At 43.1% G+C, this 18749-nt stretch overlaps 1 protein-coding gene across 1 annotated transcript in view; it reads right to left on the minus strand.

Moving 5' to 3' along the window:
• Positions 1-8973: 8973 nt before the first annotated feature.
• The window catches only part of BBS5 (Bardet-Biedl syndrome 5), a 28055-nt gene continuing 18279 nt past the window's right edge, over positions 8974-18749 (minus strand). Inside the window, exons 9-12 of the mRNA XM_044302542.1 lie at positions 17671-17805; positions 14051-14134; positions 9298-9321; positions 8974-9204 (exon numbers count right to left, since the gene is read on the minus strand). Coding sequence (XP_044158477.1) covers positions 9103-9204; positions 9298-9321; positions 14051-14134; positions 17671-17805 — 345 coding nt within the window. The 3' untranslated portion in view covers positions 8974-9102. The remainder of the gene's footprint in view (positions 9205-9297; positions 9322-14050; positions 14135-17670; positions 17806-18749) is intronic.

Raw genomic sequence — 18749 nt, forward strand, 5'->3', positions numbered from 1 at the left:
ATCTGTGAACTCCGCCAGGCTTAAACTCTCTGCAATTTAAGCCTACCAGCTAAATATAGGTACAGGCTCTTACAATATGGAATTCAGGTTGGCCAAATTGGAAAGAGGAATGGCTCCTGCAGCTGTCACAGATTGAAAGAAACAACTGTAGATTTTGGTTGTTACTAGGGCGAGATATCTCTGTGAAACTGTTGCAATGAAAGGGGAACACTCAGCACATTAGATGCAGACTTTCCTGGAAGGTGTGCATTAATCAGTCCTATAAATGATATGCTCATGCATGGAAGAGTTGCTGCAGAAAGTCCCGTACATGTGAATGGGGTTGTTTCTACAGCATGTGCATGGGTTTTCACCAAGCCCATTCAGTTGTATGGGAGAGTTGTAGAAATTTCAGCAAAAAAATTATTATGCGGGTACCATGACATATGTATATCATATATAGTGCAAGTGCACATATAAAGGGTTAATCTTCAAAGGCTATTCAATTAGATTAGACATTCTTTATGAAAAGGGAGCTCGATGTTCTATGTACATTTTTGGTAGTTGCTCAATGGAGCAGAATTAATGGGCACAGCTTTGGCGCAAATGCTTGGACTTGTAGTACATCAGAGAATGAGGTACATAAATTAAGGCAGGGCAACAAGGCGACAACGGTCACGACCAGGATCACAGGAGCATCGCAGTGTAGTGGAGCTCCAATAGAAATGAATGGGGTCGCAACACAAGTTGCACGTGTGCCATGACTGCGACCCCTGAATTGCCAAAAATCCAACACTGCTGGATTTTTTGAGATTCAGAGGTCGCAGTCGAGGCACATGTACAACTTGTGCTGCGACCCCATTCATTTCTATGGGATCACTGCTACACTCCGATCCTGGTCGCGAACAGTGTCTCCATGTAGCCCTACCCTGAAAAAAACAACCCACTAAGGCCTATTGCAAACGACCGTATGGCTTTTTTAGTATTTTTGCGGTCCGCAAAAAATGGATCCCCAAAAAATACAGATGACATCCGTGTGCATTCAGTTTTTTGCGGAACGGAGCATCTGGCCCCTAATAGAACAGTACTATCCTTGTCCGTTATGCGGAGAATAATAGGACATGTTCTATCTTTGAACGGAAATACGGAAACGGAATGCATATGGAGTACATTCCGTTTTTTTTGCAGACCTATATGAAAGGAATGGTTCCGTATAGGGACCGAATACGGAACGCAAAAAACGGAACAGAAACGGGGGAAAAAAAAACGTTTGTGTGCAAAAGGCCTAATACTCAAAGAACTAGATCACAAAGCTTTGACCTGTAGTATACCTGAAGGTGAGTGCACGTGCTCCGGTTGTCACATGTGGCCAAACTACCCCCCCACTCCTGGGGCAGCCAGTGGGAGCACAATTTTGCTGATGAGCGAGGTTTTTCAGGTTTTCTGGATTGTCAAATGCCAGATTAAAGGAATATTGCTACACATGCTTACTGCTGCTTCATGTATATCTGTGCCAAACTATAAGTAAACTTTTTAAGTGACTCGGTTTACATTCAGTGGAAAGTATTCACATTGCATCTACATCGGCTTTGTTCGACTTCTCAGATTTTGCTGTACACTGTCAGAAGGGTCGGGTCTCTAGAAATAAATGTCACGTACTGTATGTTGGCAGCAAAACACACTGACAATGTTTCTAACTTTAGCTGCCTCCAAACAAAGCATCAGCAGGAGTGAAGTGCAAGGCGGCGATACACAGGAGCACGAAAACAGACACACTTCCGGTTTTGGATAGTTGAGTATGGGGGCACTTTTATTTCCACATTCCTCCCTGATCTAAAATATAGAGATCTATGTCTGAGATATGTTTCGCTTATTTGGCTATGTTCACACTTGCTTTTTGATTTCATTTTATACAATGGATGTGAGATGAGACCCCAGTGATTTGCTGTTGCGGATCCATTTTTAGGGTCAGTTTATTAGTACTTTGAACTCAGATTGATCAAGGGGGCACATATCCTGCTGACGATCAGCCGTGAGCTAAAAACACCCCCAAAAAAATGTCATAAAATGTTAAACAGGTTATCTAAGATTTTACAAGTGAGGGCCTATCCTCAGGATAGGATGGGTGCAACACCCACACCCCTGCTCTTCAGCAGTTCTGCAGCAGTGATGGCCAGTTCGCAGTGTTCTCGAGCGAACACATGCGGGCTGCCATCTTTAGTAAGGTTAGACTCACCCGGCCGGCGATGCACAGGTGAGCCCTTACCTGTGCCTGTGCCGCGAGCCGACGGGGGCCTTCATCGGGCTGTTCTCGGAACTGCCTGCTCCCAGTGAGCGCAATTGATTTAAGACCGGCTCCAGGCACAGGTAAGGGCTAACCTGTGCATCGCCGGCCAGGTGAGTTTAACCTTACTAGAGATGGCAGCCCGCATGTGTTCGCTGGCGAATACTGCGAACTGGCCATCACTGTTCTGCAGTAGCTCTGGTGCCAGGAAAACTCTGACTTCAATAGAAGCAGTGCTGCAGTAACCAGCTCCATCCACAAGACAGTGGACAGGAGCTCTGGAGCCAGCGTCCCACACTGGAGCTACTGCAGAACAGTTGACTGATATGAGTGCGGGATGTCAGACCCCCAGCGACCAGACATTGGTGGTGGCCTATTATATAGGAAATATGCAGGGCAGAAAAGTGTTTATTTTTTTTCTAATTGGTAGCATTTTTTGTCTTTCCGTTTTTTTTTTTTTAAACACATTTTTAAGCTTTTGGCATTTTTAATCCCCTTCTCTATAGGGGGAAAAACACCTAAATGAAAAAAAGGTACTCCGTATGCATAACGTTTCCGTATTTCTGTTTAAAGATAGAACATGTCTATTATTGCCCACAAATCACGTTCTGTGGCTCCATTCAAGTCAATCGTTCCACAAAAAAACGGAATGCATTCCGTTCCGTTTTTGCTGAACCATCTATTTAAAATATTATGCTCAGCTGAATTTTTTAATGTACTTACTGTTTAAACATTATTGTATGCTTCAGTTTCCGATCCGCAAAAAACGTATCACAAACGGAACGAAAGCGGAAACACTACTGAAACAAAAAAATGGAAGCACGGATCCGTTTAAAACGGACCACAAAATACAGAAAAAGTCATACGGTCGTGTGCAAGAGGCCTAAATGTCAGGTCCTCGGAGGTCCAACTACTGGGGCCCCCAATAATCACAAGAATGGGTGACCATGTTCTCCCGTATGAATGGTGTGCAAGCGCTTGGCTATCTCCGGCAGCCCCACAGGGGTCCATATGAACGACCAATCTTGTGATACACAGAGTCCCCTAAAGTTGTACCCCGCCAATCAGACACTTATTCCCTATCCAGTGGGCTGGGGATAAATTTTAATGGGAAAACCGTTCTAATAAGGAGACTAATTTCTGTGTCTGTAATTACCTGACAAAACCTTTACGGCTTGATTCCCACAGTTTTTTTTATGGCATTTTTTGTCATTTATGACTTTTTTTTTTTTTTTCATGTGTTTTTCCTGGGAAAAACACCATCGCCAGATGTTAGCTGAAAAGTCAACGAGAATTTTGAAACTCAGGACACGCCCCCTTTTTGTTTTGCTGGTTGTGTTTTTTTAAATTGAAGTGTTCGTAAACAAAAACCTTAAAAAAAAAAAAATAATGCTGAAGAAAAGTCCACAAAAAAATTTTTGATGAAATAAAAGCATGTGACATTCCGAAGGTTTGTTTTACACAAGCGAGTCCATTGTGGAAATCATGCTCCGTGTGTGAGTGTGATCCTCCGTTCTGGAGAGCATGACATTATCATGATTTATAATGCTATGTGCCTCTGCATGACCTTAAGGGTCCATTCACACGTCCGTTGTTTCTTTCCTGATCTGTTCCGTTTTTTGCGGAACAGATCTGGACCAGTTCTGTACCCATTCATTTTCAATGGGTCCTGAAAAAAAATCTGACATTGTGAATGGGTACAGAACTGGTCCAGATCTGTTCCGCAAAAAACGGAACAGATCAGGAAAGAAACAACGGACGTGTGAATGGACCCTAAAGGGAACCTGTCACCGGGATTTTAGCACATCCGCAATACCCAGTCCCCATAGCTCTGTGTGCTTTTATTGTGTATAAAAATCGATTTGATACATATACAAATTAACCTGAGATGAGTCAGAGCTTGAAAATATGACTCTTCTCTGGTCACACAAGTAAGATATTACTCTTTTATGTTTATTTGCATATGTATCAAATCTTTTACAGAGCTATGAGGACTGGGTATTGCGGATGTGCTAGCGGCCATCTAGCAACCCATGTCCTCAGCTCTATACACAAAATCCCGGTGACAGATTCACTTTAATGTTACAGGATCATAGTGACATAAAGCTGTCAGTATAAGGCTACATGCACACGGCCGTATGTGTTTTGCGGTCCGCAAAAAAAACACGGATGACATCCGTATGCCATCCATTTTTTTTGCGGATCCATTGTAACAATGCCTAAAACGGATAAGAATAGGACATGTTCTATTTTTTTTTTTTTTTTTTGCGGGGCTACAGAACGGACATACTTATGCGGACAGCATAATTGAAATGAATGGGTCCGCATCCTATCCGCAAAAAAACCCAAAACGGAATAGGACACGGAAACAAACAACGTTCGTGTGCATGTAGCCTAATCCTGTAGCAGTAAGATCTAGCAAAGGCGCACAGCATTATAAATCATGATAATGCCGTGCTCTCTTGCAAGTCCAGAACGGAGGATCACGCTCACACACCCGCAGTGATTCTTGCAAGGGACTCGCTCATGTGAAACAGCCCTGAAGGTCTACACGACGACATAATGTCCCGCCACAATTTTTATCATGTTAGGCTATAGTGTCGCACTGCGACATGCTGTGATTATTCTGTGACTGTCGCGACACAGTGCGACACCATAGACTACCATTATAAAAATTGTCGTGCGGCGACACACGTTGCAGTGTAGTTGTGCCCTATGTGTCACACGTCGTGTAGACCTAGCCTAAAAGTATTTTTTTTCTGGACAATTCTGTTAGTGAACCTGTCACAGCCCTGCTACACCACACGGAGACAGTCAGCTGCTAAAACAACAGCTGAGCAAAGAGTTCAGTTGCCTTTGAGTCCATGTTTAGCTGAGCACATAGTCTAAGGTAGCCGTGATCCAAAAGACTGGCAGCTGTACTACAGTGGTGACAACAATATACATGACTTAATACTCTCCATGGGAGAAGGAAATGCTAAATATCTACCAGGGCAGGAACATCTGATCTCGGTCTTTACACTAATCTCCCAGCAGTTTTTGCTCTCGTTTCATAGGTCTGTCTGCATCTATGACTAGTTACTATGAGTCTGGTAAAGAAACATGCAACATCTTCTGGAAGGTTCATCAGATGATTCATCTATCTGAGTAAGGGATATATTTTGTGTGATATGTACATACAGTCCTCCAGCTATCATTGTTGTCCCTGCAGGCCCCCATAAACATGGTAACTTTCAGCATGACCAGCCGACTAAGGGTATGTTCACATCTGCGGCATGCCCGATACGGCACAAATGCCGGCTGTCTATAGGACAAAAACCGTTGCATGCAGCAGTTTTTACCTGGTTGAAAAGTGGCATTTATGCAAGAATGTGGCCAGATCACCGCCAGACCCTATTCTAGTCAATGGGGAGCCGGAGGTGAACTGTAGAGTCCAGCAGGCTGCTCTCTGCCAAAACATTTTGCCGGATCTGTTACGCAGGCAAGAATAGAACATGTTATATTTTTTGGGTGGGGCCACGGAACGGAGCAACGGATGCGGACAGAACACGGAGTGCTGTCCGCATCTTTTGCGACCCCATTGAAGTGAATAGGTCCGCATTGGAGCCGCCAAAACTGCGGCTCGGATGCAGACCAAAACAACGGCCGTGTTAATGAGGCCTAAACCTGAGCTGTTAGAAATAGCGCAGTTGCACTCACCTCTATGTGTTGCACAGGTAGGCACAAGAACTATAAGGCCTTTTTATCGATCACTCCTTGGGTGACTGCAGCCGATGGTCATGTAAGTTCTGTGGGTACAGACCGAAGGTGAGCAATGGACAGTGGAAGTCCGGACCCTTTTTCGTGCTCTCTGGAAGGAGTGGACCAATGGTGTGGCATAAACATGTTTCAGGGCTGAACTGGTCCCTTCTTTAAGTAAATACTACATATTCACTTGAAGAAGGGACTGGTTTGGCCCCAAAACACGCCTGAGCCCCAACATTGAATAAAGAAAACAAATTTTAATGCAAATCTAAAACACCACTTCTTCCTGACAGTGCCGCAAAGGGTCCCAACAACTTTCCTTCTCCACTGTCCATTCTTTCCCTTGTAGATCACCTAACTCAGGTTCGAGAAAAAGTACATCCCATAATGGGGGGGACGACGACAGATTACACATTCAAGAAAGGACCAAACATAAATCTAAAACATTTTATTTGAGATTTTATTTTGTAATTAATACATTATTATGTTACATTAAAGGGGCTGTCCCACAAAAAATATTCTACAGTTTTCAAACCAGCACCTGGATCTGAATACTTTTGTAATTGCATGTAATTAGCACAGCCACAGAGTTATTCAACAAAATGTATCTGTATGGCGCCACCTGCTGTTTTTTTGTTTCTAATTTCTTTGTCCGGCTCACTGAGAAGGCCGCACATGCTCAGTTTCAACCTTCAACTTCCTTCCTGAGCTGTGATAGGGAGAGCTTAGACACGCCCCCTGAGCTGTAGCAGAATAGACACGCCCCCTGAGCTGTAGCAGAATAGACACGACCCTTGAGCTGTCAGCTTCATATAAATCTAGCAGAGCAGTGAATGGGGAGATCTCTGGATCCATGTGAGGTACAGGATTTTCATTTTTTACATTAGTGTTGGGATGACCTCTTTAAAAATAAAAATGTTTTTGATCGAATTTTAAAGCGGTCCCTGCAGCACAGCAAATATCTCTTCTTTTGCCTTTCGTGCCAACTGAAAATCACTGGAGTCCCAATTAAAATCTTGTGCAGGCACCAGTTGTTGTACACTCCCTGCTCAGGTCAATGGCCTCACAGACATATTCCGCATGTGCACCCACAACAGAGAGCCTACCGCCCATGCGTCTCTACCACATGTATGAGTTTTCGATTGGGATACTAGTGACAACAGAAAAGGCAGACACTCTTACCAGAACCACTTACCAGAAGAAAGTTCTCCCGAGGATAGGCCATCACTTGTGTAGGGTGTGACAACTCCTTTAAATATAACATTGCATAAACAATAATGTGAATTATAACTTTCCATATTCAAAACAATATTAGATTCTATTCAATTTGTAATAAATAAATATATACAAATTTTCGGAGGCGTACATTTACACAGTTACCCAACTATATAATAGATGTACAGTGAGGAACAGAAGTATTTGAACACCCTGCGATTTAGCAAGTTCTCCCACTTAGTAATCACGGAGGGGTCTGAAATTTACATTGTAGGTGCATTCCCACTCTGAGAGACAAAATTTCAAAAAAAAAATAAATAAATAAATAAAAAAAAAAAAAACAGGAAATCACATTGTATGATTTTTAAAGAATTTATTTGTCTTGCACGGCTGAACATAAGTATTTGAACACCTGAGAAACAGCAAGAATTCTGGCTCTCAAAGACTTGTTACTGTGCCTTTAAAAAGTCCACCTCTACTCCACTCATTAATCTAACTTAGTAGCACCTGTCTGAGCTCTTTAAAAGACACCTGTCCACCCCGCAGTCAGTCAGACGCCAACTACTACCATGGGCAAGACCAAAGAGCTGTCAAAAAAGACATCAGAGACAAAATTGTGGACCTCCACAAGGCTGGAAAGGGCTACGGGGCAATTGTCAAGCAGCTTGGTGAAAATAGATCAACTGTTGGAGCAATTCGAAGAGGCTAAAGACGACTGTCAGTCTCCCTCGGCCTGGGGCTCCATGCAAAATCTCACCTCATGGGGTATCACTGATGATAAAAAAGGTGAGGCCCAGAACTACAAGGGAGGAGCTGGTCAATGACATGACATAAAGAGAGCTGGGACCACAGTTTCAAAGGTCACTGTCGGTACAACACTACGCCGTCATGGTTTTAAATCATGCATTGCATGGAAAGTTCCCCTGCTCAAGTCATCACATGTCCAGGCCCGTCTGAAGTTTGCCAATGACCATCTGGATGATCCAGAGGAGGCATGAGAGAAAATCATGTGGTCAGATGAAACCAAAGTAGAACTTTTTGGTCTAAACTCAACTCGTCGTGTTTGGAAGAAAAAGAAGGATGAGTTGCATCCCAAGAACACCATCCCTACTGTGAAGCATGGGGGTGGAAACATCATGCTTTGGGGGTGCTTTTCTGCAAAGGGGACATGATGACTGCACTGCACTGTGTGAGGGAGAGGATGAATGGGGCCATTTATTGTGAGATTTTGAGCAACAACCTCCTTCCCTCAGTCAGAGCATTGAAGATGGGTCCGTTGCTGGGTCTTCCAACATGACAATGACCTGAAGCACACAGCCAGGATAACCAAGCATATCAAGGTTCTGGAGTGGCCTAGCCAGTCTCCAGACCAAAATCCAATAGAACATCTTTGGAGGAAGCTGAAACCCCATGTTGCTCAGCGATAGCCCCGAAACCTGACATCTAGAGGAGATCTGTGTGGAGGAGTGGGCCAAAATACCTGTTGCAGGGTGTGCAAACCTGGTCAAGAACTACAGGAAACGTTTGACCTCTGTAATTGCAAACAAAGGCTTCTGTACCAAATATTAACACTAATTTTCTCAGGTGTTCAAATCTTATGTTCAGCAGTGCAAGACAAATAAATTCTTTAAAAATTATACAATGTGATTTCCTTTTTTTTTTTTTTTTTATTCTGTCTCTCAGAGTGGGAATGCACCTACAATGTGAATTTCAGACCCCTCCATGATTTCTAAGTGGGAGAACTTGCAAAATCGCAGGGTGTTCAAATACTTCTGTTCCTCAGTGTATGTAAACCATTCAATAATGACAGTTACTTGTAAAAAATGTATTATAATGTAAGCTACATGATCTCCTCATATCTTCATAAGATGTGAAAAAGGTTAATTCATGACATCCCATAATCCTTGAAGAGTGAAACCGTCCTTTAGCTTCTCAATGGCGAGGCCAAGCTCCTCAGAAAAGACTGGTTCACGATCTTGTTGCTTATAGGACAGAAATAAAAAGCTTGAATAAATCTACTAGAAAATCATATGACTGGATGTTATAAATACGTAAATGTCAAGAACTTTCTGTACCTTGTTCCCATCTGCAAAATAAGCCTGAAAAAAAGTAAAACGGATAGTACATCAGTAGGAGAACGACGAGCTATTCATTTTATACCTTATTTGCTTTCAGAGGAACAGAAAGAAAAAGGTAACTAAAAAGGTAAGCTTCATTTGGAACATTTATGGAAAATTACTAGGATTCGCCTTAAATGTCTGATAGGTGCGGGTGCAGCTTGCTCTTCACTCCCTAAAATAGCTGAGCCCTAGCTTGGCTACTTTCAGAAGTCCCACTGAGGCAAATGGAGAGAATGCTGGACATGTGTGGTGTACTCTCCATTCACTTCTCAGGCCCCGTTTTGGTCTCCCAGAGGTGGCACCTGGACCTATCTGACATTTAAGGCATATCCTAGCGATCTACAATAAATGTCCCAGATGGGACAACCCCTTTATAGTCTCACTGCCCTTTGAAAAAACTTTTGATATGTCCTAGCAACATTTTCAGTGCTAAGACCCTCACCAATCACTAGAAAGAGGAAAGAGAACTGCTCATATAGCGACGTGTCTCTCCTGGCTGCAGGACATGGGCTCAATAGAAACCATGGGGGTCATTTACTATCCAGAAATAACAAAGGTTATTTGCGCCGCAATCTGCGACTTTTCTCCGCTCACATCAGGTCTAAAAAAGGGGTTGTGGCGTGGACGGGCCCGCCAGGCCCATCTCATTCATCATTTTCTACGTCTGTTTTAGTAATAGAAAATGGTCTAAATGGAGACAGCAAAGAAGCGGTCTTACATTTAGACTGGTGCTGAATACGCTGATGTAATGTAGAGGCCGGCACCTCTTCATAACTTCTGCAGATCCACCGCCAGCTATAGAGGTTAGAAAGACCGGTGTCTCTATTCAGTCTCCTGCAGAGAGGGGAGAGAGCGCTGCTATGTGAGTGCTTCTCTCTCTCCTCATTCTACTATTTGGTTGGGGTCCCAGCACTCTGACACCCACCGATCAAAACCTTTAGGATGTTTCCAGGATATGCAGTTACACTTTAAGGACTCCCATACACACTAGGGTATTGTCAGACAAACCCGCCATTATTGGTGGGGCTGGCTGACAATCTATGTATGGGAGCTCCTGACTCTTCCATGACAGATGAGGTCAGAGAGAGAAGACGCTGCCAGAAGTGTCTAGCAGTAGCTTTCTCCTCTCTCCCCACTGAAACACATCCATGCTTGGCCAAACCAAGCATGCCTGTTTATGGGTCAGCTGACAGTCATTGAAGGTGTAAGGGCGCTTTAAGAGAATTACTTTTAAAGTGGTTTTCCAACCTTCTGAAGAATCCCAGAAACAGAATGGAAACTACACAACACCGGCCGCAGTGGTGACATCATCCATACTGACATCCCCGCTGCAGCCAAGGCCAACAGATACAATGGAACCAGGGGCGAACAAGAGAACTGAAGAGTGCGTATGTGCACACCTTCAATGGCTGTCGGCTGACCCATAAACATGCATGCTTGGTTTGGCCAAACCTTCACATCCCCTGTCACCACACCGGCTCTATGGTACCACCAGCCTTAGGTTGCAGCAATGTGAGCAGTGGTCAATGTGGAACGTATATTACCATTGTGGTAATTTTTCTAAGCAGTGCTGAGGTCTGACACACTTGTCACTTCACATGGTAGGTAAAAAACAATAGGGCTCCCAGGGGAACTCTGTACAGTTGAAAGGGAACCTGTCACCGGGATTTTGGGTATAGAGCTGAGGACATGGGTTGCTAGATGGCCGCTAGCACATTCGCAATACCCAGTCCCCATAGCCCGGTGTGCTTTTATTGTGTAAAAAAACCGATTTGATACATATGCAAATTAACATAAAAGAGTCATATCTTACTTGTGTGACCAGAGAAGAGTCATATTTTCAAGCTCTGACTCATCTCAGGTTAATTTGCATGTGTATCAAATCTGTTTTTATACACAATAAAAGCACACAGAGCTATGGGGACTGGGTATTGCAGATGTGCTTGCGGCCATCTAGCAACCCATGTCCTCAGCTCTATACACAAAATCCCGGTGACAGGTTCCCGTTAAGCTTTTGGATGGAGTTCTCCTTTAACGTAAGTATAAATGCATTCAAAAGAAAAATCTAAAGTCTGCTAATATACAGGTCCTTCTAAAAAAATTAGCATATTGTGATAACGTTCATTATTTTCTGTAATGTACTGATAAACATTAGACTTTCATATATTTTAGATTCATTACACACAACTAAAGTAGTTCAAGCCTTTTATTGTTTTAATATTGATGATTTTGGCATACAGCTCATGAAAACCCAAATTCCTATCTCAAAAAATTAGCATATCATGAAAAGGTTCTCTAAACGAGCGATTAACCTAATCATCTGAATCAACTAATTAACTCTAAACACCTGCAAAAGATTCCTGAGGCTTTTAAAAACTCCCAGCCTGGTTCATTACTCAAAACCGCAATCATGGGTAAGACTGCCGACCTGACTGCTGTCCAGAAGGCCATCATTGACACCCTCAAGCAAGAGGGTAAGACACAGAAAGACATTTCTGAACGAATAGGCTGTTCCCAGAGTGCTGTATCAAGGCACCTCAGTGGGAAGTCTGTGGGAAGGAAAAAGTGTGGCAGAAAACGCTGCACAACGAGAAGAGGTGACCGGACCCTGAGGAAGATTGTGGAGAAGGACCGATTCCAGACCTTGGGGGACCTGCGGAAGCAGTGGACTCAGTCTGGAGTAGAAACATCCAGAGCCACCGTGTACAGGCGTGTGCAGGAAATGGGCTTCAGGTGCCGCATTCCCCAGAAACAGCGGCAGAAGCGCCTGACCTGGGCTACAGAGAAGCAGCACTGGACTGTTGCTCAGTGGTCCAAAGTACTTTTTTCGGATGAAAGCAAATTTTGCATGTCATTCGGAAATCAAGGTGCCAGAGTCTGGAGGAAGACTGGGGAGAGGGAAATGCCAAAATGCCTGAAGTCCAGTGTCAAGTACCCACAGTCAGTGATGGTCTGGGGTGCCATGTCAGCTGCTGGTGTTGGTCCACTGTGTTTTATCAAGGGCAGGGTCAATGCAGCTAGCTATCAGGAGATTTTGGAGCACTTCATGCTTCCATCTACTGAAAAGCTTTATGGAGATGAAGATTTCATTTTTCAGCACGACCTGGCACCTGCTCACAGTGCCAAAACCACTGGTAAATGGTTTACTGACCATGGTATTACTGTGCTCAATTGGCCTGCCAACTCTCCTGACCTGAACCCCATAGAGAATCTGTGGGATATTGGGAAGAGAAAGTTGAGAGACGCAAGACCCAACACTCTGGATGAGCTTAAGGCCGCTATCGAAGCATCCTGGGCCTCCATAACACCTCAGCAGTGCCACAGGCTGATTGCCTCCATGCCACGCCGCATTAAGCAGTCATTTCTGCAAAAGGATTCCCGACCAAGTATTGAGTGCAGAACTGAACATCATTATTTGAAGGTTGACTTTTTTTGTATTAAAAACACTTTTCTTTTATTAGTCGGATGAAATATGCTAATTTTTTTAGATAGGAATTTTGGGTTTTCATGAGCTGTATGCCAAAATCATCAATATTAAAACAATAAAAGGCTTGAATTACTTCAGTTTTTAATGAATCTATGAATTTAATGAATCTAAAATATATGAAAGTCTAATGTTTATCAGTACATTACAGAAAATAATGAACTTTATCACAATATGCAAATTTTTTGAGAAGGACCTGTATTACATACATACAAAGATCACATTGGTGGAGTGTGTTATGGATGTCCAGAAGCAAAGTGCTCCATAGAACATTTCAACGTCTTTTGCAATACGGTTATCGTATGTTGTGATTAATATACCTGCTGATAGATTTCTATTACTGAAGATTTGACAGAACATTCAGTGAAAAGCTCCATCTACATCAATGAATGGCCATACACCGTGCAGGTGGATGCCGTTACTTTCACTCTGCAGACCATACATTGTGCTTTCACAGACAGTGGGAATGGATCCCACAAGGCTCTGTTCACATTGATGTTGGCTTCTTTGGTAATTCTGTCAGATCCGATGTTAAGAATAGCACAACATGCAGCACTATTCCTGCCGTCTAAAGGTCAGAAACAATGACAGAACAAAGATGGACTCCATTACAAGTCAATGGGGTCCATGAAGTGCCTGTGGGATCCGTCCTATAATTAATACAGCACGGCATTGAGTGGAAGCTGAAGTACATACAGGTGAAACTCGAAAAATTAGAATATCGTGCAAAGTTCATTTATTTCAGTAATGTAACTTAAAAGGTGAAACTAACATATGAGACTCATTACATGCAAAGCGAGATATTTCAAGCCTTTATTTGTTATAATTTGGATGATTATGGCTTACAGCTTATGAAACCCCAAAGTCACAATTTTGAGGTCCCCTTTGCTCAGGGGGTATGGATTAATTAGTTGACTAGAGTGTGACACTTTGAGCCTAGAATATTCAACCTTTTCACAAAATTCTAATTTTAAGTTGCATTACTGAAATAAATAGACTTTTGCACAATATTCACATTTTTCGAGTTTCACCTGTATGTCAACTGAACAAAAAAACAAAAACAAAAAACTGAAGGGAAACATTTCTATACGACCCCCGTCATGTCTTCAAATCTGCAGTAGAAAAATCTGCTACATCTAAAAAGAGGTTTAAAAAACTCAGTTTAATTGCATTGTACTAAAGCATAAATCCACAATCTGGAGGTGACCTAAAGGTGAATCTTACCACAAATGCATCTGTGTGCTCATCAGCTTCTATCTCCACATCATCCTGAACCTGTTCAACCGTCAGCTCCTCCAGAGCCTGGGGCTGAAAAATAACACAAAAGACGTTTTATGTCCTAAAGCTTGGCCTCGTATTAAAGGGAACCTGTCACCGGCCACCTCCTTATCCAGCTGTTTGTATAAACACATGGCTGTGGGTCACCTGATTAAAACGCAGTTTTTCTTTTGTTGATCTGAGGCTCCGTTCCTGAGTTGTGATACTTTTTCTTATTATGTAAAATAGGGCAAAAAAAAATTTGGGTGCAATGAGGGCGTCACATTGCTCCTGTCGTACCCAAGCGCCACTCCTTTCTATGGCTAGCTGCTTTCATTGACAGGGCCAGGCAGTGGCAAAACAGCCAGGGAGGGGCTGGCCACAGAAAGGAGCAGAGGCTGGGTGCAACAAGAGCAATGGTGACACCCTTATTGCACCAAAGGCATGTTAAGAAAAAGTATCATCTTTCAGAAATGGAGACTTAGATCAACAAATGAAAAGCAGCGTTTTAATCGGGTGAACCACAGCTATGTGTCTGTGCCAACAGCTGGATAGGGAGGTCGCTGGTGACGGATTCCCTTTAAAAGAGAACATTCTGTATCTGTAAGTTTTAAAGAGCTTTTATGTCTATTTATATTTTCTACAAGGACCTGTCAGTCCTGCCACGACTACGTCATAGTAGGGTCAGTATATTCGTGAATACATTTACCCCTGATATGCATTGTTCTGTCCTACACGCAGGGAGATACAATTGTAGTTTAACAACTTTTAATAGCAACCACTTAAAAAAATGTTCCTTCACATCAGACACACACAATGAGCCGATCATAGGGTGTTCTGCTGTCATAACCCCTTTCCCTACAGAAAAAGAGAAGCTGAATAGCTTAAAAACGAAGAACGCCGACTTCAGGGACCCTGAAGAATACCATTCTGGAGCCCCTGGGCTGACAACGGGAGCCCCAATATAGTCAGGTCTGAAGCCCAGAATCTGACAAGAGTCAAGTCAGGAGCCCTGGGATGCTCTGGACACCTTTCCATTATTTCTCATTGTATTCAAAATATTGTGTGCTAAAGATAATTTTTAATTGAACTATATTAAAAATAAAAAAAAGTTTGTTTTCTGACAACTTGATCTGTTCGGCACATGAGACAATCAAGCACCTGGATCTCCCAGGATGCACTGCATTCAGCTCCCTCCTCCCCTGACATATAGCCCCAGAGATACATATGGTATGCACTACCCCCACCTTTCCTTCTCCTATGTCTAGAGAGAGATAAAGCTATATACACCTCTATGGAAGTAGGAATGAGTGAATACAAGGTGTCTAGGCAGTGTCACGTGCTACTCTATGAGACCATTACACTCTGTGAGGTACAGGGCTGGTTCTAGCTTGGTTAGAAAGTCATGTACCATATAATGTCCGATTTTCATTATTTTTTTTATTTTTTTACATCAATCATGGCATAACCCTTTAACTTACTTTGAATGTTGAGTGATTCCAGCTCTCGCTGTCTCTTGCCTATGACAGCACAGAGGCGTCATGCTTGTCATGAAGACTGTAACTGAAGTGTTCTGGGTCACCCATGAGTCATGGGCACCTCGCCATATATAACTGACAGCAGTGCACATTGTCATTTTATTTATGGTACAACTAATCTCCTCCAGGAAACTATACACATATATTCTTGAAAAAGACCTTTAACATGATTCATGGGGCAGAGATGTGCACCTGTGCCAGCAGTTTTATAGAAGACACATAAGCCTTCTAGTTACTTACTGTGTCTGTGACAAATGAAGTCTAACATATCTGCTAACCGTTCATGGCATGTAAAGCAGAAATGCCCTGTCACCTATCATAAATAAAAATGACATTATTGACGTCAGACACTTAGTGTGCAGCTTGAAAAAGATCCAGGACCATTTCTGCTGGGAACACGGTGATCTTTCTGAGAAGGGGATCCTCACTAATTGTTGCCATATGTTACTCTGAAGTATATATGTACTGTATATTTTTGAACTAAGCCCAATTTACCTTTAAAATATATATATTTTTTACATAAACAGGTTGGCTGTTGAGATCAGTATTTTTAGTCATAGGGTGTTTTAAGTGGTTACTAAGTATTTAAAGGGAACCTGTCACCGGGATTTTGTGTATAGAGCTGAGGACATGGGTTGCTAGATGGCCGCTAGCACATCCGCAATACCCAGTCCCCATAGCTCTGTGTGCTTTTATTGTGTAAAAAAAACCAACGATTTTAAACATATGCAAATTAACCTGAAATGAGTCCTGTCCCTGACTCATCTCACATATAGGACTCATCTCAGGTTAATTTGCATATGTATCAAATCGGGTTTTTTACACAATAAAAGCACACAGAGCTATGGGGACTAGGTATTGCGTTAATGTGGAGAGCCATAAAAAACATAATGTGCATGAAAAAGCCTGAGGGGAGGTAAATGAGGTGTACTGAGGCATTTCTTATTTGACATTATGGGGGGTCGTGTCTAGATTCAGCCAACACTCGATCCGTAGGGCGCGCTGCAACGGGAAGGGGGCGTTCCCCAGGTCAGAAACGAGTCCTGTAAGCTTTGATTATTTGCTGAAATAAAGAATATACCTTATTGAAATACAGAATGCTTGCTGGGATTCTTCTGACACATAATGGACTCCAAAAGGAGAAGTCCTCTCTAAGTAATACATGGCCAGAATGAGTATGAATTACTAATCTGAAGTCAATGGCATGTGCACTACTCAAGTATTAGTGTTGTTAAAAGTGCTGGTCCTACTTAACTCCTGTTAAGTCCTCATGCACGCGGCCGTGTTCCGCGGCCGAGAGCGGACCGTGGAAACCCGGCCGGGATTCCTGCTGACAGCATGAGCGCACGGCGTCATTGGTTGCTATAACGCCGTGCGCTTCATGCAGCCGCTGCTGTACAGTAATACACTAGTATAGTGTCGTGTGCATGAGGCCTAAAAGCGTGTTCTGGAACTCCAAATAATTTTGCCCAAAGGCAGGAAGTTTACGCTATATAAAAAAAAAAAAAAAGAAAAAAAGGGACAAAGCGAATGTCGGGAAGGAAGCAATCGCCGGCTCGTCAGCAGAGGAGACCGCTGCACGATCTGCTGCTAGCAAACAACAATTTTTGTGTCCGCAAAAGATCTATTAGCGTTTCACTTGTTCATCAGGTATTCGGCGGCACCTTCACACCGCCAGATAATCGCTAACAAGTATTCCCATGAAAGCTTGTTAGCAATTATCTGGCAGATTTCTGGCTCATGAAAAGGACCTTTAACTCACCTTCTTAATTACCCAGACACCATTCTGTGCTTCCAGCAGTTTATGTTTCTAATACGGCAATGACGACGTACCCAACAACTCTATGTCACCGCTGCAGCCAGGCAGTGGCTTCTGAGGTCACACGGGGTAGTCAAGCATGGATGCAGCGCTGGAAACAAAGACTGCCTGGAGCATCAGCACTGGAATGTCAGGGGGAGATAGGTAAGAAGGTTCATCTCTGGCCTTCAGCAAAATTTTTCAGGGCCCCTGAAAACCCCTTTCAAAACAATTCAGACATTTTTTTTTACCTTTTCTTCCATCTCATATTCTACTCCAAATATGGGGCTTGCAGAGTAGACTCTGTGCAGTGAATTAATCTCTTTCACAGAATCCTGGAGCTTCTCTACCGGGTCAATTTTAAAGCCTAGCACATAGCCACCGCTCTAATGCACAAGAAAAGGACAACTCAAAACAAAGTCCAGCATAAATATCAATGAAACCACATAAAAACACAAGAAAGGTTATTAAAACTACCTAGTGAGGTAATATTGCAATCACAAAAATATCAAAAGTTTGCAGCCAATTCATATCTGAAAGGTTTTGGGATGTTATGATTAATAGACTAAAATCTTGAAACTGTAAGATAGATGTAAAGAGTGGAGAATGGATGTCACCAATCCTTACTGGTCTGTTTATGGATCCTCGAACCAGTAGGCACTGCAGTAATCTAAGGGGCCAAGCAAGCTAGCTTGGTGCTATAGGCCGTGGTCTATGAATGAGCCCACCCTGAAGCTCAGCCACACAGCTGCTGGATGGACATTTACTCTGCATGTTGCCCCAGCTTTACCACCAATCAATGGACTTGTCCCCCACCAAGCATGGGCAATTCTGAATGTAGGGGTGGTTGTCCTCTATTGGTCACTCACTAATGCACTAAAGAGAAGGGTATTGTATCCCGGCACCTTCCACACTGTCAGCAATTTAAATACAGTATCCATTTGCATTGTTTTTAATCCATAAATTGCATCCTCCAGTGGAACCTTAGCTGGCCACCTACTCACCCTACCCCTCGTCATGCCCTGATTAGTCTAAAGGGCTTCATTTCCTAATCCAAATATATAGCCAGGTAACATTCAGCCAAGTTTACGTGCTCTGGCTATGAGGGTGAAGAAATCAAGGTATTACCTGCAAAGCAGTGCGGCCATTGGCCTCCACTGGCAGCCTGAGCATGTAGACCTGGCCTTAAAAGCGGTTTTCCGAGATTTATCTATCAGTATACGATCGGAAGGGGTCAGACACCCGCCGAAAAGCTGTTTGAGAAGGCAGCAGGATTCGCACTAGCGCCGCAGGCTTCTTTCAGCTCACCAAGCACATCACCATAGCTTGT

The sequence above is a fragment of the Bufo gargarizans genome, chromosome 8 (assembly GCF_014858855.1).
Source record: "Bufo gargarizans isolate SCDJY-AF-19 chromosome 8, ASM1485885v1, whole genome shotgun sequence".
In the NCBI taxonomy this organism is placed as follows: Eukaryota; Metazoa; Chordata; class Amphibia; order Anura; family Bufonidae; genus Bufo; species Bufo gargarizans.